Source organism: Notechis scutatus, chromosome 14, assembly GCF_049901735.1.
Source record: "Notechis scutatus isolate UNSWTSFEM ecotype Mainland chromosome 14, rNotScu1.2, whole genome shotgun sequence".
Lineage (NCBI taxonomy): Eukaryota > Metazoa > Chordata > Lepidosauria > Squamata > Elapidae > Notechis > Notechis scutatus.
Genome location: NC_142022.1, coordinates 7,148,246 through 7,172,059, shown reverse-complemented (window position 1 = coordinate 7,172,059; position 23,814 = coordinate 7,148,246). Strand labels below are relative to the sequence as shown.

Below are 23,814 nucleotides of genomic sequence, written 5' to 3'. Positions count from 1 at the left end.
TAGGTAACATCATCAGTGCATCTTCAGCAGTGATAACGTTACCTACTTTGGTCACGAAACGTCTCCAAGGAAACCACCAAGCCCAGCAGTCCCTTTCTGTTTTGGAGCCTTAACTGACCTGATCGTCATTTCTCCAAACCAACTTCCTCAACCTTAGCAATGTGCTGGCTGGGGAATTTTGGGAGTCGAAGTCCACCAAGATTAAAGTTGCCAAAGGTTGAGGAATGATGATGCTCTGAATGCCTGGCCTGCAGTCCTTTATGCAATGGAACCCCCTGTTGATGCTTCGATCTGTTCTCCTTTTTTTTTTTTCAGAACATGACGACCGCGTGGGCCCCAGCAACAGGAACTTTGTGCGGAGGAGAAAAGGCCGCGTCCCTTTCCGGGGGAAAATGTACAGCGAGATGGGCCATCACCAGCGTGGCTGGAACAGTTCTGGGTCCGGTTCTCGTAGCTGGCTCGATGACGACGATGGAGACGTTCTCATGAGCGATGCCCACGAAGTGCTCCGGACACGCTAGTGAGAAATAGATTCTGTGGGATAGTCGGGGACTCCTGTCTGCTTGTGAGAGGAATCCTTGTTTTAAAGCCTCAATCATCCTTCTGGTCCCTGTTTTGGTTCAGTGCGTTAGTCTATATGTGGAACCTTCCCAGATAAGATGTAAGATGAAAAATAGGCACCGAGGGGGAAAAAATTCAGCCTTTCCTGCCTAACCATGTTCGATTTATTGCTTAGCAATTCTGGGGTTTGCTTCTAGGAAGCTGGGGAATTGAGGTCATCTGATTCATTTGTTATCCTAGTAATTAGACAAAGAGCCATGAAAGTTAAAAGACAGCAGCCGGACAACTAGTAATTGGAACCTGTTCATGATTTAGAAATTAAATGGTGCTAGCATTCTAGGTCGCTTACTTTTAAGTCAGGCACCTGGCAACTGCATGTATGTACAACGCCCATCCCAGGGTCATGTGATTCCCAGATCACTTCCGACGTGCAGTGAATGGGGGGAAGCCAGATTTGCTTAACGGCCATGTGATTCCCTTAATTGCAGAGATTCCCTTAACAATTGCACTCAATGACCGTGTCAGAAAGGCCGTTAACTCAGGCGGGACTGATTTAACGGCCGCCCTGTTTTAGCAACGGGAATTCTGGCCTCTGTTGCGGTCGTAAGTCGAGGACTACCTGCAGTGCAGTGTAACCTTTATCCAAATGAAGTTGCAGGATGGTCCATACGGTCTGTGGCATGCCCACAATCTGAATTTCATCCTGGGGGCTGAGAACAAAGGAATTTAACTGCGTCTCTCCGTAAAAAGAAATGTTTGTTTACCTCTTAGCACTCCTTACGGGTCACGTCCGCACCGACCAGACCGAGGGAGCCAGAGTCTTATGAATGCCACCGTGAGACGAAATCTGAATATTGGGGACCGTGCCCTTCCTCAGAAACCGCCAGTAAGCAAGAAGACCTGGTTCCGGATTACGGTGAGCCACACAGCAGGAGACCAGGGATGTGGGTGTTCAGGAGGACCCTGGTCCATTGGAGGAAATCAGGTTTTGCCCAAGACGTTCCTCCATCTTTCACCGAGCCATTCCAGGCTTTTTCAGGAAGCGCTAACTTCTTCCTTCCTTGGCCCCCGTCTTGTCTCTTGGGTCCCAATTGTCCCCACAGACTTATTATGAATTATCAGTTCTTAGAGAGTCAGTTTGTTCTGGCTAGTAGATAAGGCGCAAGGCTAACCACTAGGAGATAGTGAGTTCTAGTCCCGTCTCAGATATGAAAGCTGGCTGGGAGACTTTGGGTCAATCACCAGGAGACTAGGTGATGGGAGTTCTACTCCTGCCTTAGGCAAAGAAGTCCACTGGGTGACTTTGGGCCCATCACCAGGAGAGAGTGAGTTCTACTTTTGGGCATGAAAGTCTAGCGGGTGACTTTGAGCCAATAACTAGGAGATGATGAATTCTAGTCCCACCTAAGATGTGAAAGCCGGCTGGGAGAATTTGGGCCAATCCCCAAGAGACTGAGAGTTCTAGTCTTGCCTTAGGCATGAAAACCCACTGGGTGACTTTGGGCCGATCACCAGGCGATGGTGAATTCTAGTCCCGCCTTAGATAGGAAAGCTGGCTGGGTGACCTTGGACCAATCTTCCTCTCAGCCCAACCTACCTCAGGAGGTGTTTGTTGTGGGGGAAAAGGGAGCGGTGGGGCCTTAGAAATCCCGGTTTTTGACAGGCTCCTGTGTTGTTCTTCTTTGTCAGATTCCTTACGGAAGGAAATACGAAAGGAGCTGGCTGATGAATGCCATACGAGAAACGTGCACCGTCCCCTTCAACCCTGTGGAGGTAAGAGCCCTCCAGCTCCCTCGAAACCACAGGGAGTCCTCGGCTTAAAACCCACAGCTGAGCCCAACATTTCTGGTGTTAAGCGAGACGTTGGTTAAGTGGCTTTTGCCCCACGTCACGACCTTCCTTGCCACCGTTGCTAAGTGAATCGCCGCAGTTGTTAAAATTAGTCACCCTAGAGAAGCGGTGTGGTGGCCTAGAGCTCTTGCCTCACCAATCAGGAGGCTGTGAGTTCGATCCCAGGGAGAGGCAGATGTTTCTCTGGGCAGAGTGAGAATATCTCTGCTGAAACAAAACTCCGCCTCGGTGACAGGAAGGGCATCCAGCCAGTAAACACTCTGCTCCATTCAGTTGCCCCACAAGGCATTATGGGGGTCGTTAAATAAGTGGATCTGGTTTCCCCGTTGACTTTGCTTGTCAGAAGGTCGCCAATTCTCAACGTTTGCTTTAATTTTGGTTGCGATTTTTTGGGAGGAAAAGAGCGGCTTGATCCCAAGGTGACTTTTCCCTCCCATTGTAGTTCCACTGCGTGAATAATCGGGTGGTGTTCTTCGTAGAAGACACTTCCGTGGCCAACGCCCTTAAGCAGACCTCTCGTAAGATCTCTGCTCCAGATGGACACAAGGTTCGTTGGCCCTTGCCTGGGAGGTGCTGGGCGGGGGGTGGGGGAGGGAAGTTCCTGGCTTCAGAACAAGCCCCCTTCTCCCCGCCCCCGGAAACAGATCTGTGGTCACTTTCACTTCCCACAAGCCATTTCCCTAATCCAGGCCCTGCTTCCTTCCAGGTGGCGATACTTATAAACACGTGCAACCCACCGACCACCGTCCAGCATGAACTGAAACCAGAAGACATTGAGCAACTGAAGGTAAAACTGTTGAAAACGTTTGGCAAACCTCTTCCTGCTCGCTTGCCCTACAGATGTTTCCCCCCGTTAGGGAAAAGAAAGAGATGGAAGGAAGGGAAAGAAGGGAGGGAGGGAATGGGGGGGGAGAAAGAAAGGAAAGGAAAGGGATGTTTTGGAACGGCTTGACTCCAGAACTTCTTGTGGGTACTCCAACCCTGGTGGAGGTTTTTTAAGAAGAGATTGGACGTCCTTTTGTCTGGAATGGGATAGGGTCTCCTGCTCGACCAAGGGGTTGGATTAGAAGACCTCCAAGGTCCCTTCCAGTTCTCATATTCTACTTTCTTTCCTTCCTCCCTCCCTCACTGGAGTTTTTTTAAGAAGAAATTTGACAACCATTTGTCTGAAATGGTATAGGGTTTCCTGCTTGAGCAGGGGTTGGACTAGAAGACCTCCAAGGCCCCTTCCTTCCTTCCTTCCTTCCTTCCTTCCTTCCTTCCTTCCTTCCTTCCTTCCTTCCTTCCTTTTTTCTTTACTTACTTACTTACTTACTTACTTACTTACTTACTTACTTACCTTTACTTACTTATTCTGATAAAGAGATAGAAGGGAGGGAGAAACGGCTGGTTGCTGAAACAGCAGAAACAGGCAAAAGTTTAATAAGCACCCTGGAGGCAGAATAAGCTTCCTGTTGTTGCTTGGCTCCCCTCTGACCCATTTGGCCCTCAAGACTCCAGATCAGATCAGCTTTCTAGTCTTTGGGGAATGCAAAAAACTCCAGCGGCATTTGCGGCCTCGTCTCCAATAATCCTCTCCTTCTGCTTTCAGCAATGTATGAGTAAAAGGTACGATAGCTCCCATCAAGCTTTGGATATGAAAAATATCCACGCAGATCCCGGTGAGTCCCTTCTCCCCCTCCCTTTTCTCCCACCCACCGGGCACGGTTTGGCCCTCCTTTAAAACCGGCACCGCCCTACACGCCCACAGACACAAAACGAGCAAGTAAAACTTGACTCTCGGGGGTACGTTTGCTTCCCAAAGCCCTGCATCGCTTAAGAGTCCATTCTCCAGGCCTCTTTGGAACCGAAAATCAATCCTGGTTTGTTCTCTCCTTCCCTCCCCAGATCTGATCGCCCGGAACATCGACATCGTGTTGAACCGCCGAAACTGCATGGCGGCCATGCTGCAAATCGTGGGCGACAACATCCCCGAGGTCAGCCATGTTCCCCGTCTTCCCTCCGATCCTCGGTTTGGGGGAGGCACGAAAAGAGTGGATTTTTGCCCAAGTTTCCACTTGGGACTTCAAATGGATGTGGGCCGCCTTTGAGAACCCTAGTTGGTCAGATGGGCCTCGTTTGGGGGGAAAACGGCCGACGGCCGATCCTTAAAAATCAACATTTCTAGCTTTTCATTCTTTTTCCCTGGTCGTATTTTCTTTGAGGCTTCCATCTTTATTTCCTTGTGTCATATCCTGTCTATATGAAAGGTGGGTTTCATAGTGCTCTTTCTGTTGTTTTTCTCCACGACAAACAACAACCCCGAGAGGCAGGTTGGGCCATGAGACCAGGCTTGGCCTCAAGTCACTGAGCCGCCTTTCATGCCTAAGGTGGGACTAGAACTCATCGTCTCCGGGCGATTGGCCCAAAGTCTCCCACTGGCTTTTATGCCTAAGATGGGACTAGAACTCACCATCACCTGGTGATTGTCCCAACGTCTTCCAGCCAGCTTTCATGCATAAGGCTTCTCAATGGTCACAGCTTTGAGGCTGCCAGGCACAACCCTTTCTTTCCTTGTTAGAGACCCCACCCCCACATCCCCCACCGCACGGCCTGTTTCTGTTGCTCCCCTCTGGGGGCCGGTTTCCAAGCCTCTTACAGCAGGACCCCTAGATTCAGTCCCCACTTTGTTCCTTATGCCACCTGCCTTGTAAACTCGCGGGATCCTTCTTCTTCTTTCGCAATGCACACACAAGCACGCACACACACACACGTTCAAACTCGGCTGCGGTGTTTCTGTCGTGTACGTGTGCATACGCATAACGATTGTCTTGTGGGAGCTGAATGCCAACGGAAATTTCATTTTAATGTCTGCCGATAAGCGTACATTGAAAGGGACCGTAAAGCTTCGATTCTATCCCACCCTTTGCAGCTCCTCTCCCTCAATCTCAGTGACAACAAGCTCTATCGCCTCGATGACCTGGCTGGGCTTCATCGGAAAGCTCCCAACCTGAAGATCCTCAACTTGTCTTGTAACCAGGTAAGCCCAGGGGGCCTCCTCCCCCCTCCCCAGCGCTGGATCTGTGCTTAGCTAACCCCACCACCAGCACCACCACCTGACTCTGCCTCCTCCTCCTCCTCCTCCTCCCTCGCCTCTTGACTCTTTCCCTCAGCTGAAGACCGAACACGAGCTGGACAAGCTGAAAGGCTTAAAGCTGGACGAACTGTGGCTTGACAACAACCCCCTTTGCGATGGCTTTCGGGACCGTTCCTCTTATATCAGGTGAGCTGCAGCCTTGGGCCTGCCTCGGCTGCCGGAGGAGAATCGCCCTTCCCGTGGCCCTGTCTCCCCGGACCGTGATGGGGTGACAATCCCCTAGGAGCCTTCTCTCTCTTTGCCTGGTTGAGGGCTGGATCCCAGTCTTCCCAGCTGGCGTCGAATCTCCCAGAGGAGCTCTTCTGCCTTCTCTGAACTTGCTCTGTGATGTGTTCTGACCATGGTTTTATTGCAGCTAGATTGGAGCGCGGCCTGGTGGGGTTTCCTTCTCACCCGTCTCGCCCATTACAAAAAGTTGTCCCCCCCTTTCTTTTTTGCACAAGTGCCCCTATATCCCTCCCTCCTTTCCTCTTCCTTCCTCCCCCTGGAGGTTCTCCCCTTGTTAATACACCCCCGTTCCTTCTCCAGGCCTCCCTTGCCTGTCCTAAACCCCCCACCCCACTTTTTTCTCCTTCGGAGGCCCCCGAGGCTTCTGGGCGCACAGCCTTCGCCTTCCTCTCACGCTTCCCTCTGTGGCTTGCCCACCCTCGCTTGGCCCAAGCCTGCCACTCTGGGCCTTCCTTCTCTGTTTGGAGGGCCAGGATTTTTGCACCTCCTTGGCTGAACGTTGGCACGAGAGCTGCCAAAACGGCGAGGATTCCCTGGTGGCCAGGAAAAAATGAAAAAAAAAAAAAAGAAAAACGGGCCCCCTGCAGACGGCTGGTTAGCCAATGACGGGTAAGATTCCTCGGTGGGAGGAACAACCTAAGACAGGCACAGTCAAGATGGGCGGCCGGAACTGAGCCCTTCCCCGGTTGGTGGAAGGCGGCGGCGGAGAAAGCCCAGGGACCTCCTCCGCGCACGCGCTTTTTTTTCCTCCTGTGGCCCGGCTGCTGCCGAAAAAACAGCTCCAGGAAGGAGATGCTTCTCACTCCAGCAGCCGAGCGCGCGTGGCGCTTCTCCCGAGCTGTGAAATGGTCACGGAGCTTGGAGCTTGTGGCGAGCAACGTCGGCAAAAGAAAAAAAAAAACCCCACCCCTATCCCTGCAGGGGGAGGCTTCAGACGTCACTGGCAGGCTGGCATCTCGCCGGGACCTCGGGCGGTGGGAAGGGAATGCCCAGAGGGCTTTTGAGGATGGAGGAGGCTGTGCACCAGAGCGGAGGGGCTTCTGAATCACACACACACACACACACACACACACTTACTTTACCCCCCACCCCTGGGGTTCCCCTTGCTTCTCAACCCACCCACCCCCTTGTCCTCCGCAGCCATTAATTAGATTTAGACCTCGATACCGCAACAAGTTTTTTCTAAAAATAAAAAAATAAAAGAGCATTTTAAAAGGTGGTGGCCGGGAAGTTCCACCTGGCATCTCCAGCATCGATGGGACACCTTGGCCATCCCCCCTCCCTCCCCTCTCCTGCCCCCCCCCCGGAGGAGCATTTCTCCTATAAATGAGCCGACCAGGTGAGTACCCGCTCAGGTAAGTGCACCTTTCCAGTACACGCAGCCTCCTTTAAAAAAAAGAAAAGAACACCTCTGTCTCGTCCTGCCTGTCTGCGTGTGTTAAAACTACCACAGGAGGAAAAAGGCTCCATTTTACAGGGTGTTCAACTGAGGCTTGCGTTTTGGGGGGAGGTGGGGGCAGAGCCGTGGCGTGCTGTCTCCTAGCATCAAGCCAACAAGCCCCCCACCCCCCTTTCCATGCACTTGTAATAACAAGCTGGACGCATTTCTCTTAAAAAGCCAAAAGCGTCTGGCGAATGAAAACTGACGCGATGCTTTCTCCTTAAGAGAGGCCAAGCGTCCGACTCCTGCACGGAAACGGGCCAGTGACGGGAGCTTTTTTTTTAACGATTGCAGAAGTGACGGAGCTTCATTTAAGGGGTGCTGGTTTCTTTCCACGGCCTTTTATTGTGCTCCTTTAGCACCTGGGCCGAGTTCCAACCTTCGTTTGACTGCTCTTGTTTTATGTAAATTCCTTGGGCTCCTCCACCCACCCACCCACCCACCCAAAAAAGATCTAGAAAACAGCCGTTGAGTCTTATTTCACAGCTCCTCGTTTAAAGATTCCGGTGAGTCACGTCCCCATTTCTTAGCCCTGAGAACAATCGCTCCAAGGCTCAAAACCGGTCGGACGAATTCGATTCCCGCTCTTTGCAAAACGCCGACCGGGCGCCAAGGCTCCCGTTTTAAAGAGAACTAGCTGCTTTGTAACTTAAACCGCCGGATCCGCAGCTTCTAAGGGGAAGACTTTAACTTCCGTCCACTGGAGCAATTTACAAGTCCTTCCCTTTTTTTTTTTTTTTTTTTGACCACACGGCCCATCAGCCCCATGCTGGGGGATTCAAACCCTGCTGAAGCATGGACGCCGTTCCTAAGATGGACGAAACGGGCTCGCGAGGGCAGGCGATAGGGTCCACCGAGGCAGGCGGTCAGAGGGAGGGAGGGAGGGGTGGGGGGGGGTCGGCTGTGCCAACAGGATCAGCTGCGTACTCATTCTTGTTTGTGTTTCCGCCAGCACCATCCGAGAACGGTTCCCCAAGCTGCTGCGGCTGGTGAGTTATCCAAAACTGGCGGGCCCTGGTGTGTGTGTGTGTGTGTGAGTGATGACCCAAACTCTGTCAAGGATCTTGGAGTACTCATCTCTAATGATCTAAGTGCTAGAGCCCACTGTAACTACATAGTCCAAAAGGCATTAAGAGTTGTTAACCTAATCCTACGTAGCTTTTTCTCTGGTAACACCACACTATTAACTAGAGCCTAAAAAAACATTTGCTAGACCAATACTTGAATACAGCTCATCAGTCTGGAACCCGCATTACGTAATCGGATATTAATACAGTTGAGAAAGTCCAGAAATATTTCACAAGAAGAGTTCTCCACTCCTCTACTCGTTGCAGAAGACCTTATGCCACCAGACTGGAAATTCTAGACCTAGAAAACCTTGAACTACGCCGCCTTCAGTCCGATCTAAGTATGGTATATAAAATCATACATTGCAATGTCCTACCTGTCAATGAATACTTCAGCTTCAACCATAACAACACAAGAGCACACAATAGATACAAACTCAAAGTTAACCGCACCAAAGTTGATTGCAGGAAATATGACTTCATCCACAGAGTGGTCAATGTCTGGAATACTCTACCTGACTCTGTGGTTTCTTCCCCAAACCCCAAAAACTTTAACCTTAGACTGTCTACTATTGACCTCACCCCTTTCCTCAGAGGTCTGTAGGGGGCCTGCATAAGTGCACCAATCGTGCCTACCGTCCCTGTCCTATTGTTTCTTTTTTTTCTTATATGTATCCATGTATTCATAACTATGTTTTTACTTATACCTATTACCTTGTAAGCAATTGACAAACCAAATAAATGTTTGACAAACCTTCCCTCTTCTTTCCTTCCGCAGGACGGTAACGATCTGCCCCCGCCGATCTCATTTGATTTACAAACGCCAACCACTCTGCCTCAATTCAAGGTAGACCGACCCCCCCTTGGGGAAAGGGGCAGATGGAAAAGGGAGGGGGGAGGGAACCTGATACTGAACCCCACCAGGGTCTGGCGAGTTCAGCCGTCCTTCCTGGCCCACTTGGAAACCAGCCTCCTCGTCTCTTTTTCCGCAGGGCAGTTATTTTGCCTCCGAGGGCTTGAAAGTGCTGATCGCCCGCTTTCTACAACAGTGAGTATCACTTGATTAATAATATTGTTTGAATTCTAATTATACTTTTCTTTTTCCTTTAAAATACATACGTGCTTAATGAACAGTTATTGTCTGGATCAGGGGTCTCCAACCTTGGCAACTTTTAAGACTTGTGGACTTCAACTTCCAGAGTTGGTTGAGTCTGGATCAATTTACTTATACAGTATAATAATACTAGTCATAATAATGATGATGATAACTGTAATAATGCTACTACTAATGTTTACTTATGTATAATCCAATTCTTTTATCCTTTACTTACACATATCAGTAATCTTTCCCTTTCTAATTTCTACCTCTTTTATCTAACCATTGATAAAGCAAATCCCGTTAGAAAGTATTCTGTTTCTTATCTTTTATTATTAATGTCAGCCTATCCATCTCCGCACAGTCTAATATTTTCTAATTATACTTTTCATCTACTATTTTCTAATTATACTTTTTTTCTAATATTTTCTAATTACACTTTTCATCTAATATTTTCTAATTACACTTTTCATCTAATGTTTTCTAATTATACTTTTCATCTAATGTTTTCTAATTATACTTTTCATCTAATGTTTTCTAATTATACTTTTCATCTGTATTGTACAGATACAATTCTCGCTGCTGTCAGCACATGTATTATTAAATATGTAGTCCCTCTATTATAATAAATCCAATATAATGAAGGCACTTTATTAATAATTAAGAGCAGTTTACCACTAGCGCACATAAGGAGAGGAGCACGCAGATCTTTTGGAAGGCTAAACCAGTAATCCCGATCTTTGTGTAGAAGTTTGTCTTGTGTTTTTAAGGGTCATTTTAAGTCAGGTTATATGCTTTCCAGGGTGACGAAGGCTCAGTGTTTAAAGACACTGAACTTGTCGGCTGGAAAGCTGGCAGGTGCAGGTTTGAGACCCGAGCTCCGCAACAACAGAGTGAGCTCCCGTTACTTGCTCCAGCTCTTAACCACCTCACCGTTCGAAAGCAGGCAAATGCGAGTAGATAAATAGGTACCATTTTAGTGGGAAAGTGACAGCCTTCTGTGCACCTCAGTGGATAGTCACACTGGCTTAGGTAGATCTACTCTAATAAAGAGAAGGAAGGACAAGGGGGTGACATGATGGCAGTCTTCCAGTACTTGAGGAGCTACCCCCAAAGAAGAGGGAGTCAAGCTATTCTCCAGATCAGCTGCAGGGCGGGACAAGAAGCAACGGGTGGAAACTAATCAAGGAGAGAAGCAACCTGGAACTAAGGAGAAAGTTGTTGGCACAGATAGTTCTCGACTTATGGCCGCCATTGAGCCCAGAATTTCTGAAGACAGTTGTTCAATGAGTTTTGCGCCCCACTTTACGACCTTTCTCGCGAGCAGTTGTTAAGTGAATTGCTGCCGTTATTAAGTCAGTGACACCATCGTTAAGGGAATCTGGATTCTGCGTTGATTTTGCTTGTCAGAAGGTCACAAAGGGGGTTCATGTGACCCCCCCGAGGACACTGCGACCGTCGTAAATACGTGCCCGTTGCCACGTGTCCGAATTGTGACCACGGGGGGAGGTGCTGCAACAGTTGGAAGTGTGAAAAACGGTCATAAGTCACTTTTTCCGGTCACTAAATGAACTGGTGTAAGTTGAGGACTACCTGTAATGAGAACAACCAGTCAGTGGAACGGCTTCCCTCCAGAAGTTGTGGGTACTCCCAACACTGGAGATTTTTTAGAGAAGAGACTGGACATCCATTTGTCCTGAATGGTATAGACTCTCTTACTTGAGAAGGGTTGGACTAGAAGGCCTCCCAAGGTCCCTTCCAACTCTGTTAGGCCATGTTCTATGAAAGAATAGTGTATCCTGCTCTCTGTGGTGGTGTCAACTCATAAAATATTTCTATGGTCTTGTTAGAGTTGCGAACAGAAAGGGAGAGGGGAGCAGTGTGGCAGCTTGGAAATCAAAAGCGCATTCCATACATAGTTTTTCAAAGATAGTAACTAGGTGACTGAAGTTTCTGCCGGGCAAATATCTAACTGGGGAGCATGATTGATGCCTCTGGGCTATGGAGGTGTCCCATTGGAGAATAGGAATTACGATACACCCAGGGGGTGGGGGAGAAAACCAGAGTCAAGGGTGACAATGAATGATGTGTCTCAGAGTCGGCTACATCCAGGCAGTGCCAGACATGTGGCCAATAAATCTTCTTTAAGTTTTGGAAGTTTGGCTCGAGACTCATGATTTAATTGGGGGTAACTGCCGGAATCCTGACAGCTGGTGCCAAATTGTCCCTTCCTTTCCAGATATTACGCCATCTACGATTCTGGAGACAGACAAGGCCTGCTGGATGCCTATCACGAGGCGGCCTGCTGTTCGCTGAACATCCCATTCTCCGTGAATCACCCTCAGAGGTCTGTTTTCGGGGTTTCCACTGCTTGGCTTGGGAGCTCAGCGTGTTCCGTCTTAACTTGTGCTGGGGTCTACGGACAGATATTTTTAAAGCTCATCGGCCACATTTACCCCGCGCTTGTTGACCTCGGCCAACGAGTTAACCTGGATATTTTTGCACCCGCTTCCTTTTCCTTACTGGGACTCGGGATTACAAGCGCACCCGTTTAATATTCAGGATGGTCGACTCCCCTGGAAAACAGCATAAGAAGGGGAGCGTGCAGGGCGAACCCAGTCAGAAAACGTGACAGCCTTCCATCCTTCTGAGGTGGATAAAACGAGGAGCCGGATTGTTGGGAGCAAGAGGCTGACCCTTGAGTTTGAAAAGTGGGGGGTTTTGGTCAGTTCAGAGGGACCCGATTCCAGAGATTGCCTCTTCCGGTCAGCATATGATAACATCAATGCCTAGAGTTTTTTAATGAGGTTTATAGCCAAAGATAGGCCTCTGGTTTACTCAAGTGAAGGTTCTTTACCTCTTCCCCCCCAAACAACTGCCCCAGTTTTGATTATTTAAAAATATGTGCTCTGAAGTCTTGTATTTTATTGATTTATTTAATTTAATTTTCCCTGCAGGACCGCTTTGGCTGAATACTTCAAAAACAGCCGGAATGTGAAGCGACAGAAGGATCCTTGTAAGCCAATGATGATAAGAAAGGGGGTTTTGGGGTTAAGAGGCTACCTTGGAGGCCTAGTATGGAAGAGCGTTGGGTGCAAAGCGAAATCCTTTCTTTGGAAAATGCAGAAAGTTTCCAGACCCACCACCACCAACCACCCCTTCTTCGTTCCCTGCTTAAATTCCTTAACCAGTTAATCAGTTACCTAGAGACAGTTTGGTCTAGACGGTGAGTTCTAGTCCCGCCTTAGGGCAGAATGCCAGCTGGGTGGCTTTGGGCCAATCGCCAGGAGACTGGGAGTTCTAGTCCTGTCTTAGGCATGAAAGCCGTCTGGGTGACTTTGGGCCAGCCCTTCCCTCTCTCAGCGCAACCTACCTCACAGGGTTGTTCTGGGTAAAAGAGGAGGAGGAGGAAGAATTATGTATGTTTACCGCCTTGAGTTATTTATGAAATATAATAGAGGCAGGGGAAAAATTAAATAACCTCTTTATTCAGTCCACTTGTCATTCTGTCTCGCTCAACATGCCTTTCAGGGTCACAGATTGAGACCCTTCCCAGCTCCTGGATCCCTTTAGTTGGAGAGACCAGGAACAGGCCCCAAGTTTTCCTGCAGAGAAGTTATATATGCCCAGTATCCCCGAGTTCAAAACCCTTTTTAATTCGAGTTCATAGATCCCAAATTCTTTCCTTTTAATACTTTTTTTTTTTTTTTGCATCCAACTTTCTTTTGGTCACGTTCCCACGGTCCTTGTTGGCCACTCTTTGTTTCTGTTCCTTGTTCCTTTGAGGTGGGAAGCCTTTTGTAGCCTCTGCTTCCCTTTCTGGGTTTCAGGTTCTTTTTTATTTTGGGTAGAAAGCCCCGATTTACCTCCAAAAACCCTCCTGCCTTTTTCTCTTCCTCCCCTTCAGCCTTGCGCTTCCGACTCCTCAAACACACCAAGTTGAACGTCGTGGCTTTCCTCAGCGAATTGCCCAAGACTCAGCATGACGTGAATTCCTTCGTGGTGGACGTCTGTGCACAAACGGTGAGTAAGGAGAAAGGACTGGCCAGGTCTGACTGAACAACCGGGATGGGATGGGCTCCACTACGGTCGTAAGCCGAGGCTTAGCTGTATTTTTGAGATCAGCCAAGGGGAGGCCTGTAGTTCTGGGCCAGCTCCCCAAACACAACAAACCCTCTGAAGCGAACTCAGATGATTCCTTTTGCCCTGGCAAAATGTCTCCCTGTCGCGCTTCACGAAATGTCTCGCTCGATAGCATCTTGAAGCTTAGGGGATTGAGGGAGACGGAGCGGAGGAAACAAACAACGCTACTGGATAACCTTCTAATGATTATTAATCTAAGTTGAGGAGGGGAACTCAATTATTTACATGTCCATGATCGGCTATGAAGGATTGGCAACAAAAAACACCATGGCGATAAATCCACGAAGGGGGTGGGGAGCAGAGGAGATAGTATCAGGAGCCTCGGTGGCGCAGTGGTTAGAGCGCAGTACTGCAAGCTACTCCTACTGCAATTTGGCAGATCGAATCCCACCAGGCTCAAGGTTGATTCAGCCTTCCGTCCTTCCGAGGTGGGTAAAATGAGGACCCAGATTGTTGGGGGCAAGAGGCTGACTCTGTAAACCGCTTTGAGAGGGCTGTAAAGCACTATAAAGTGGTATATAAGTCTTAAGTGCTATTGCTATTTATCAGACTCTAATGATAAATCGAGAGAGGGATTGAAGAGGGCAACCGTGGAAACGGGAGGCATACAGGGTAACTGGGAATCGCGGGTATATATGTAGGCTATAGAATTATAGACTTAAGCTGGGAAGAAGGTGGAGCTTCCTCGCTGACGGACCATAGATCGCGACTCTCTGCGGCTATGGTCCGTGCTCTTTCGTTGGAGAGCCCCGATCATTACGATTAGGGGCTGAAGCTGCCTTGGAGGGGCGGCGGAGTAAGGGGAAGCCGCAAGCCAGGTTGAGGAGAGCCGCATCTCCCCTCCTGGGCTTGGTCTCTTCCCCCTCCCCCCGAAGACGAATGTAGCGGTGGTTTAAAATGGCCACCCCGAAGAGGAGTACTCAGCTGGATTAAGCTTTGTGCAGGAGGGAAGAAAGAGGTGGATAACATCTGAACCGGGACAACTGGGCAATACAACTAAACAAAAGTACCCCGGGATTAAGGTAACATGGAATTTTTAAGAACAGAAAAGTGAGCGGCGAAATTACAAAGGGTTAGGGTTCCATTACAAATTTGGAATGGAAAAGGTAATAATAGAATTAAGTATGCATATATGAATGTATAATTACTGTCATATTTGTATGTAAAGGTGATGACCCGGAAATACCTTGTCCACTAAAAAGAGATTTTTGTTTTTAATGTGAAAAACTGAATAAAATTTGTTAAAAAAAAGAAAAGAATTATAGAGTTAATAGGGTAATTGGGAAATAAGCGCAGGGTGGAGATAGACCGCTATTAGGTGGGTGGGGTAAAGGGTTAAATTACACTGAAAGACGATTGATTTCAGTGCTGACCTTGTTCAGTTGATCTGTGCGTGCCGGTTACTGTACTAGGAACAATAAAAAGAATGACAAACCGCTCAGTTTGTAACTTATTACCTATGCTCGGCTAAGAGTCTCTCTCACAGCAGGCTAACAAGTCCGGCTGGCTGGGAGATGAGTAGTTGTATACCACATCTATTTATCTCTGCTCCCTGCCTTTTATACCCAAAGCGAGGGTGGAGCTTCGCTAGCAGTGGTGGCTCTTCCATCCCAAGGACCGGCCCATAGATTTCCACTGCTCTCCTCTCCTCTCTGCCTTCTGCACATCCGCGTGTCAGGCACTGGACCCAGCGGTTCCTCCTCTTCCTCATCAGCCACCTCCGGACCTGGGTCTTCCGTCCCAAGGATTTAATTTGTCACGCCTGTGACCCTTGCAGCAGATGCCTCATAGTCATGTGGTTGATATTCATGTGCTTGATAAATGATTCACATTTATGACGGTCGCAGCATTCTGGGGATCACGCAATCTCCTTTTGCGGCCTTCTAACAAGCCCAAGTCAATAGGGAAGTCCTATTCACTTAACAACATGTTGTCAGGATTCCGGCAGTTACCCTCAATTAAATCATGAGCCAAACTTCCAAAACTTCCAAAGGATTTATTGGGAGTTAACATGTCCGGCGCTGCCTGGGTGTAGCCAACTCTGAGACATATAATTCATTGTCACCCTTGACCCTGGTATTCCCCCACCCCCTGGGTGTATCGTAATTCATATTCACCAATGGGACACAGCCATAGCTCAGAGCCATCAATCAGGCTCTCCCGTTAGATATTTGCCTGGCAGAAACTTCAGTCACCTAGTTACTATCTTTGAAAACATTTATGGAATGCACTTTTGGTTTCCAAGCTGCTGCACTGCTCTTTCAACCCCCTTTCTGTTGGCAACTCTAAAAAAAACCACGGAAATATTTTATGAGTTGAAACGTGGGTCCAATTGAACCGCCCACAGCGATTCCCTGAACAAACGTGGCAAGAAAAGTCATAAAACTCAACTGAACAAATGCCTCACTTAGCAACATCTAAATTCTGGGCTCAACTGTAGTCGTAAGTCACCGGGACCAGAAGTTTTGTCTTCCGAGCTTCCAGAATTTTTAGGGAATTGTCTGTCTTCTTCAGGGAATTTCTCTCTCTCACCAGTGCTTTTGGGCTAATAATTACAACAACAACCCGACAAGGTTCCCCAGTCCTTAAAACACACATCATCCACACAACAGACCAAGTAAGACTGTCCAACGGCTCACTGATGGTGATCCTTAAGTGCCAATATAGCTCTGGGATAAAAAAACTCTTCAGAAAAACGTGTGGTCCGAGTTTTAATTGCTCTGCATCTTCTGCCAGAAGGCAACAGTTTGCAAAGATTGTGAGCAGGATGGGAAGAGTCCCTGGGAATGTTGTGCAGCTTCCTCAGACAGCGAGAGGCGAAGATTGTCGTCCAGGGCTGGAGCCCAATGATCTTCTGGGCAGTTTTAATGATTCTCTGCAGAGCCTTTTTTTTTTTTTTTTTTTGTCCGCTCCAGAGCTTCTCCTGCCGTATGTCAGGACACTCTCAATGGTGCTGCGGTTAGTGGGACAGAAGTAGATGGTGAGATAGATTCCCTGCGTAGTGTCGATGCGGCGCCTGGTTGCGGGTTTTTAATTTTTGTGGAGAGAGGTGTGTGTTGGCCACATCCCCTCCTTGTTTTTAACGCTGCTGCTTTCTCTCCGTTTCAGAATACGTTGCTCTGTTTCCACCCTGAAAGGAATCTTTAAGGAAGGTGAGTGTGTGGGGTTCGCAAAGGCCCTGTCCTACAACGCAGGGGGGTGGGGCGGGGTGGGGTCGGGCCTCAGCATGCTGGGCTCCTTCCTGACACACACACACACACACACACACACACACACACACGCCTCTCTCTCTCTCGTTTCCTTCTCCCTCTCCAGTCGACAGCCGCTTTCGGGACGTCGTGCGGGCCTTCTCCCGGATCTTCATTGCGGTCCCTGTGGGCCTCAGCGGGTAAGGGGAGCGGTTCCAGAGCCTCGGCAGACGGGCAGGATAATCGGGGCCACCCCAAGAGTGGGATTGGAGTTCAAATCCAGCCTTAGGCCCTTTTGAGTCAGTCGCTGTCTGTCTCTTTCATCACACCCCCATCCCCAAACCCCCCGCCCTTTGAAAGGATCGTGTTGTTTCCTGAAGTCCAAACATCTCCAAAAGATTTTTGTTTGGGTTTGTAAGGCCCAGCCCCCTCCAGTGTAGCCCTGATGATGTTACCTAGTTTGGTGATGAAACGTCTGCAGGAAAAAAACAGCAGCAAGGACCCCACAGTCCTCCTCCTCCTCCTCCCCCAACCCCTCTCCTTTCTAGCCCTGTTCCCTAGTAGGGTAATAAAACGCCTGCAAGAAAACAACCACGCTTAGAGAGCACCAAGGACCCCACAGCCCTCTTCCTCCCCAACCCCTCCTAGCCCTGATGACGTGACCTAGTTCGGTAATGAAACGTCTGCAAGAAAACCACCAAGCTCAGAGAGCATCATTTCAACCTAAAGACATTCTCTTTTTTATTGAAGCCTCCAGCGTGGTACCATCTTCACGCTTGCCTGCTTTTTCCCCACCTTGCTCTCTTTTTTTTCTTCCTTTTTTTCTTTTTCCCCCCACCCAAAAATTTAGAGAGTCGTTGCAAGAAATAATAGGGAACCCGACCTCCAACTGTAGTTTTTTTGGAAAGCCACTCTGTGAGCGTAGGGTTAGCACCCGGCACGACGGGGTGAGTCAGTAATGGTGCGGCTGTTATTTTTAAGATTTTGCGGTCTCTCGGGGCTCCCCCCACCCCCTCCCAAGCATTAACCTCTCCCACCCACCCCGGGGAAAGTGGCCCAACTTCCCCTCCTCTCTAAACTGCTAGAGTATAGATAGTCCTCAACGTTCGGCCATCATTGAGGCCCCAACATTCCCGTCGCTAAGCGAGACATCCGTTAAACGAGCTTTGCCCCGTCTTTATGACTTTTCTGGCCAGAGTTGTTAAGGGCAGCTTAGTCACATCGTTATAAAGTGAATCGGGCCTCTCCACCGGCAGGCGGTCCTCGACTTACGGCCACAACTGAGGCCGAGCTTCTCCTTGCTAAACAAGACGTTGGTTAAGGGGAGTTTTGCCACCGCTCTTGCTATCGTTGTTAAGTGAATCGCCCCGGTTGTCAAAGTCAGTGACCCGGTTGTTAAGAGAAACCCTGGACTTCACTGGTCAGGCGGTCGCAAAAGGGGATCAGGTGGACACACAGACCCTGCGGTTCTGCGACCGTCATAAATAACGAGCCGGTTGCCAAGGGCCTGAATTCTGATCAATGTGAAAACCGGTCCGGCGTCCCGTTGTAACTTGGAATGGTCCCTGAATGAGCAGGTTTGTAAGTCGAGGGCTCCCTGCCCCTGTGGGGAGCCTCCATGGCTGCAGCTCTTCCCTTTCCTTTTCCCCAGGCTGAGCATCGTGAACGACCAGATCTTCATCCGCAAAGCCACCATCACGGAAATCCGCAAGGCCTTCGTCATGCCGGCCCCCACCCCGTCCTCCAGCCCCGTGCCCATCCCTTCCACCGAGCCCATGCCGGCGTTGAGCCCCGGGCCCACCCTGACGGCCGAGCAGCAGGAAATGCTGCAGAATTTCTCCCTGCAGTCGGGCATGAACCTGGAGTGGTCTCAGAAGTGAGTGCCGGCAGGGGAACGAGGGCAGGAAGTGGGGGGGTAGGGGGTTTGAGGCCAAGATGGCGTCCGACCGACGTCAGGGGTCTCTCCCGTGGCTTAAGGACCTCCTCTCTCTCTCTTCTATTTCTTTTTCAATCCCTCTCAATCTCTCTTTCCATCTCTCCTTTGTCTCAATCTCTCTCCTCTTTTTATCTCAATCTCTCTCTCTCTTCAATCTTTCAATCTCCTTTCTTTCTCTCTTTCAATTTCTCCTCTCAATGTTTCAATGTCTTTCTCTCCTCTTTCAATCCTTCTCTTTCTATCTCTTTCAATCGGTCTCTCCTTTCTCCCTCTCTCTCCTTTCTTTCTTTCAATCTCTCCCAATCTCTTTCAATCCTTCTTTCAATCTCTCTTTCAATTTCTCCTCTCAAATCTTTCAGTCTGTCTTTCCTCCCTCTCTCTCCTCTTTCAGTCCTTCTTCCTTTTTCTCTCAATCTCTTTCAATCTGTCTTTCCTCTCTCTCTCTCTCTCTCTCCTCTTTCAATCCTTCTTCCTTTCTCTCTTTCTCTCAAACCTTCAATCTCTTTCTCCTCTCTCTCTCTCTCTTCAATCCTCTTTCTTTCTCTCAATCTCTCACTTTCAATCTCTTTCTCTCAATCTCTTTAATCTCCTCTCTCCCTCAAACCTTCAATCTCTTTCTCCTCTCTCTCTCTCCTCTTTCAATCCTCTTTCTTTCTCTCAATCTCTCACTTTCAATCTCTTTCTCTCAATCTCTTTAATCTCCTCTCTCCCTCAAACCTTCAATCTCTTTCTCCTCTCTCTCTCTCTCTTTCAATCCTCTTTCTTTCTCTCAATCTCTCACTTTCAATCTCTTTCTCTCAATCTCTTTAATCTCCTCTCTCCCTCAAACCTTCAATCTCTTTCTCCTCTCTCTCTCTCTCTTTCAACTTCTTCTTTCTCTCAATCTCTCACTTTCAATCTCTTTCTCTCAATCTCTTTAATCACCTCTCTCCCTCAAACCTTCAATCTCTTTCTCCTCTCTCTCTCTCTCTCTTTCAATCCTCTTTCTTTCTCTCAATCTCTCACTTTCAATCTCTTTCTCTCAATCTCTTTAATCTCCTCTCTCCCTCAAACCTTCAATCTCTTTCTCCTCTCTCTCTCTCCTCTTTCAATCCTCTTCTTCTCTCAATCTCTCACTTTCAATCTCTTTCTCTCAATCTCTTTAATCTCTTCTCTCCTCAAACCTTCAATCTCTTTCTCCTCTCTCTCTCTCCTCTTTCAATCCTCTTCTTTCTCTCAATCTCTCACTTTCAATCTCTTTCTCTCAATCTCTTTAATCTCCTCTCTCCTCAAACCTTCAATCTCTTTCTCCCTCTCTCTCTCTCTTCCAATCCTCTTCTTTCTCTCAATCTCCCACTTTCAATCTCTTTCTCTCAATCTCTTTAATCTCCTCTCTCCTCAAACCTTCAATCTCTTTCTCTCTCTCTCTCTCTCTTTCAATCCTCTTTCTTTCTCTCAATCTCCCACTTTCAATCTCTTTCTCTCAATCTCTTTAATCTCCTCTCTCCCTCAAACCTTCAATCTCTTTCTCCTCTCTCTCTCTCTCTTCCAATCCTTCTCTTTCTCTCGATCTTTCAATTTCTCTCCATCTCTTTCAATCTGTCTTTCTTCTCTCTCCTCTCTTTCAATCCTTCTCTTTCTCTCTTTCAATCTCTCTCCTCTCCCCCTCAATCCTTCAATCTCTCTCTCCTCTCTCTCTCTCTGCCCAGGTGCCTCTTGGACAACGATTGGAACTACGCGAAAGCAGCTCACGCCTACACCCAGCTGAAGGTGAGCGTCCCAAGATTCCTATTGGGTGCCCCTCCCTTGGGATTCTGGCCATTGTACAGGTAGCCCTCCACCTACAACAGTTCCCCCAGTGGCCGAAAGTCCCAATGGGCACCGAAAAAAGTGGCCATTTTTCACACTTAGGACCGTTGGGGTGTCCCCCATGATCAAAACTCGGGGGCCTGAAAACTGGCTCATCTTTATGGCAGTGGCAGCATCTCCTTTCACGACCTTCTGACAAGCAAAGCCCAAGACGCGGGACGACATGCCAGATTCACTTGAGTTACTAGCTTAACACACACACACACGCCCTGCAGGGCATTCGTTTCATGGCAAATCAAGGTCGCAAAACGGGTTTCCCCCATTTGACTTCGCTGGTCAGAAGGTTGCAAAAGGGGATCCCCTGAGCCCGGGGACACTGCAACCGTCGTAAATACGAGTCAGTTGCCAAGCTGACGACTGATTTTTTTCCCCCCTTTTTTTTAATCACGTTGTCCGTGACCTTGCGGGAGGGGTAGGCGCAGGGCTGTAGGCTCCCTTGGTCGTTCCTTTGGAGCAGCACTGCTCCCACTGCCACGTCGCTGGCGTCCGCTCGAACGACAAAGGGGCTGTTGGGGGTCAGGGTGCTTCTTTTGCAAACAGTGTTTCAAATGCTTTTTGGCAGGTTAGGTTCCCCTGTATTTTTATTTTATTTATTTGATTTGTCAATCTCTTAGAAGATAATAGGTATAAGTACATACATAGTTATGAATACGTGAAATGGATACATATAAGAAAAATAAAAGAAACAATAGGACAGGGACAGTAGGCATGTTGGTGCGCTTATGCACACCCCCTACAGACCTCTTAGGAAAGCGGTGAGGTCAATAGTAGAAAGTCTAAGGTTAAAGTTTTGGGGGTTTGGGGAAGAAACCACAGAGTCAGGTAGAGGATTCCAGACATTGACCACTCTGTGGCTGAAGTCATCGTATTTCCTGCCATCAAGTTTGGTGCGGTTAACCTTGAGTTTGTATCTATTGTTTGCTCTAGTGTTGTTATGATTGAAGCTGAAGTATTCATTGACAGGACATTGCAATGTATGATTTTTATATACTATACTTAGATCAGACCGAAGGCAGCGTAGTTCTATGTTTTCTAGGTCTAGAATTTCGAGTCTGGTGGCATAAGGTCTTCTGCAACGAGTAGAGGAGTGGAGAACTCTTCTTATGAAATATTTCTAGACTTTCTCAACTGTGTTAATATCAGATACATGATATGGGTTCCAGACTGATGAGCTGTATTCAAGTATTGGTCTAGCAAATGTTTTGTATGCTCTAGTTAGTAGTGTGATATTACCAGAGAAAAAGCTACGTAGGGTTAGGTTAACAACTCTTAATGCCTTTGGGGCTATGTAGTTTCGTAGCCCAAAAGGCAGTAGACTGTAGGGGTTGTCCTGGGCAGGGTGTCATTCCTGGGCTCCCTGACTTTAGGAGGTCTGTCCTTGGGCTTGGCAATCCTCACAAAGGAGGGGATGAATTGCCAGTAAAAGTTTGTGAGGCGTTGTAGCTGTCTGCGGGTGCGAGGGGGGCTTGCCTGCATGACCATATGGGGAAGCGACAGTGGTCGTTGAGTGTGAAAATCTGGCCCGAAGTCCGTGAACTTTGAACGGGGAATGAAAGAATTGTTAAGTCGAGGACTGCCTGTCCCATAGTCCAAGGCATCCCGCAAAAGACACCTCGGGGATGTTTGCCAACAACTCAGACATCCACAAAAGCCGCAATTTCTGACTCCCCTCCTTCCCTTTTTTTTCCCCTGCTTCTCCCAGGCTGAGCAGAAGATCCCCGAAGTGGCGTTTATGCACTAAGCGGACGACCAAAGTCGATCGGAGCCGCATTTTTATTGTTGAGATACCTGGTTTTGTAAATAAAAAGTTTCTCCATTGTAAATTAAGAGAGACTCCTGCCCTGCTCCCCCCTCGGGGACGCCGTGCCTCTTAAAAAAAATACCTTTTGCCGTTGGGGGTGGAGGTAGAAACCGCGAGTTTGTGCTGTAGTAGAAGACGCAGTGCCCCGTTGGAAGAGACGCTGAGAGAGGCCGGCGGGCTGAGAAGACAAATTCAGAAGCCGGAGAGAGAGAGAGAGAAAGAAAGAAAGAAAGAAAGAGAATGAAAGAAAGAAAGAAAGAAAGAAAGAAAGAAAGAAAGAAAGAAAGAAAGAGAAAGAAAGAAAAAGAAAGGAAAAGAAAGAAAGAAAGAAAGAAAGAAAGAAAGAAAGAAAGAAAGAAAGAAAGAAAGAAAGAAAGAAAGAAAGAAAGAAAGAAAGAAAGAAAGAGATCTACCTTTCCTTTCATCCCTTTGGGAATTTTTTTTTTTTTTAATGAATGATTTTTGGCCCATTCTTCACCTTTTTTTTTTTTTTTTTCTTCCCCTACACTACACCAATTTTCTCTTATGAACTGGCGTTTCCTTCTTTTGGGGGACGGGGGTCGCTTCTGTCCAGCAAGCTCTAGCTTCCGTGTTTTCCTTCCAGTCCATGGAAACACTGCCTAGTAAAGTTGTTATTAAAATCTCAGACTTTTGTGTGTCACGTTCTTGGGCCTGCGAGGAACTGGCTTTCTCTTCCGCGAATCGGGGGTAAATTCCTCAGCGTCTCCTTCCCAAAAAAAAAAAAAAAAAGAATTTCTCAATAAAGACATCGATAAAACGTTGTAAATAGCTTTGATTTTTCCCTCAAGCAGGACGTCTCTTGGCAAAGATTCCTTATTTTTTTAAATTTAAAAGCTACCCTGCTCTGGGTGGTTTTTGTTCCAACAAGCAGGAATAACTGGGAACAAAATAACATACGTCTGGGGGATGCATATTGCAGTGCATAGAAAAAAGAAAAGCTGGAAAAGTTCAGGATTTTGTCCGTCCATTGATTTTGTAAAAATTTGCTTGCCGCGCAAAGTGTTAAACCTAACCAGATAATACGTTTAATTGGCCAAGTGTGATTGGACACGCAAGGAATTTGTCTTCGGTGGATATACAAACAACAAAATGGTAAGTTATGAATCATTAGACGCAACCATAAATCATAAGATGCTAAAGTGATAAATCACAAGATTCTCTGTGGATTTGTTTGTGTGGTTGCAGCTTAACCCCAAAGCCCCATCGTTTTCCAAAATGGCTCATTTTTCATCCATCATATAAACTGCAAATGAAACTGGTTAATTTAATGCAAAAAATGTTGGGTCAATTATTTATTCCAGTTATGGCTCAATCCAGCCAAACTTGATTAATACAACATGAATAAACTATGACTTAGCAAAGCACAATTCAGGTTTACGCCTGCCACGTGGGGACACCCTAAAACTTAGATCAGATCTAAAATAAAACCAGGTCCAAAATCTTTAAAATAAAATAAAAATCGAGAGATTTGCACCTTACTCCCACCCATTTACTCCC

General features: G+C 47.8%; 1 protein-coding gene across 1 annotated transcript; it reads left to right on the top strand.

The window, feature by feature from the left end:
* Positions 1 to 266: 266 nt before the first annotated feature.
* Positions 267 to 22,322, top strand: NXF1 (nuclear RNA export factor 1). The gene is given in 21 exon segments (XM_087943452.1): positions 267 to 520; positions 1,333 to 1,477; positions 2,251 to 2,334; positions 2,855 to 2,959; positions 3,119 to 3,199; positions 4,004 to 4,073; positions 4,300 to 4,388; positions 5,324 to 5,431; positions 5,565 to 5,674; positions 8,170 to 8,206; positions 9,063 to 9,131; positions 9,277 to 9,332; positions 11,620 to 11,727; positions 12,338 to 12,396; positions 13,288 to 13,403; positions 16,632 to 16,649; positions 16,651 to 16,675; positions 16,839 to 16,911; positions 18,363 to 18,587; positions 20,336 to 20,396; positions 22,198 to 22,322. Coding segments are annotated over 21 exon segments (1,917 nt in total). The 5' UTR covers positions 267 to 281; the 3' UTR covers positions 22,237 to 22,322.
* Positions 22,323 to 23,814: the final 1,492 nt, after the last annotated feature.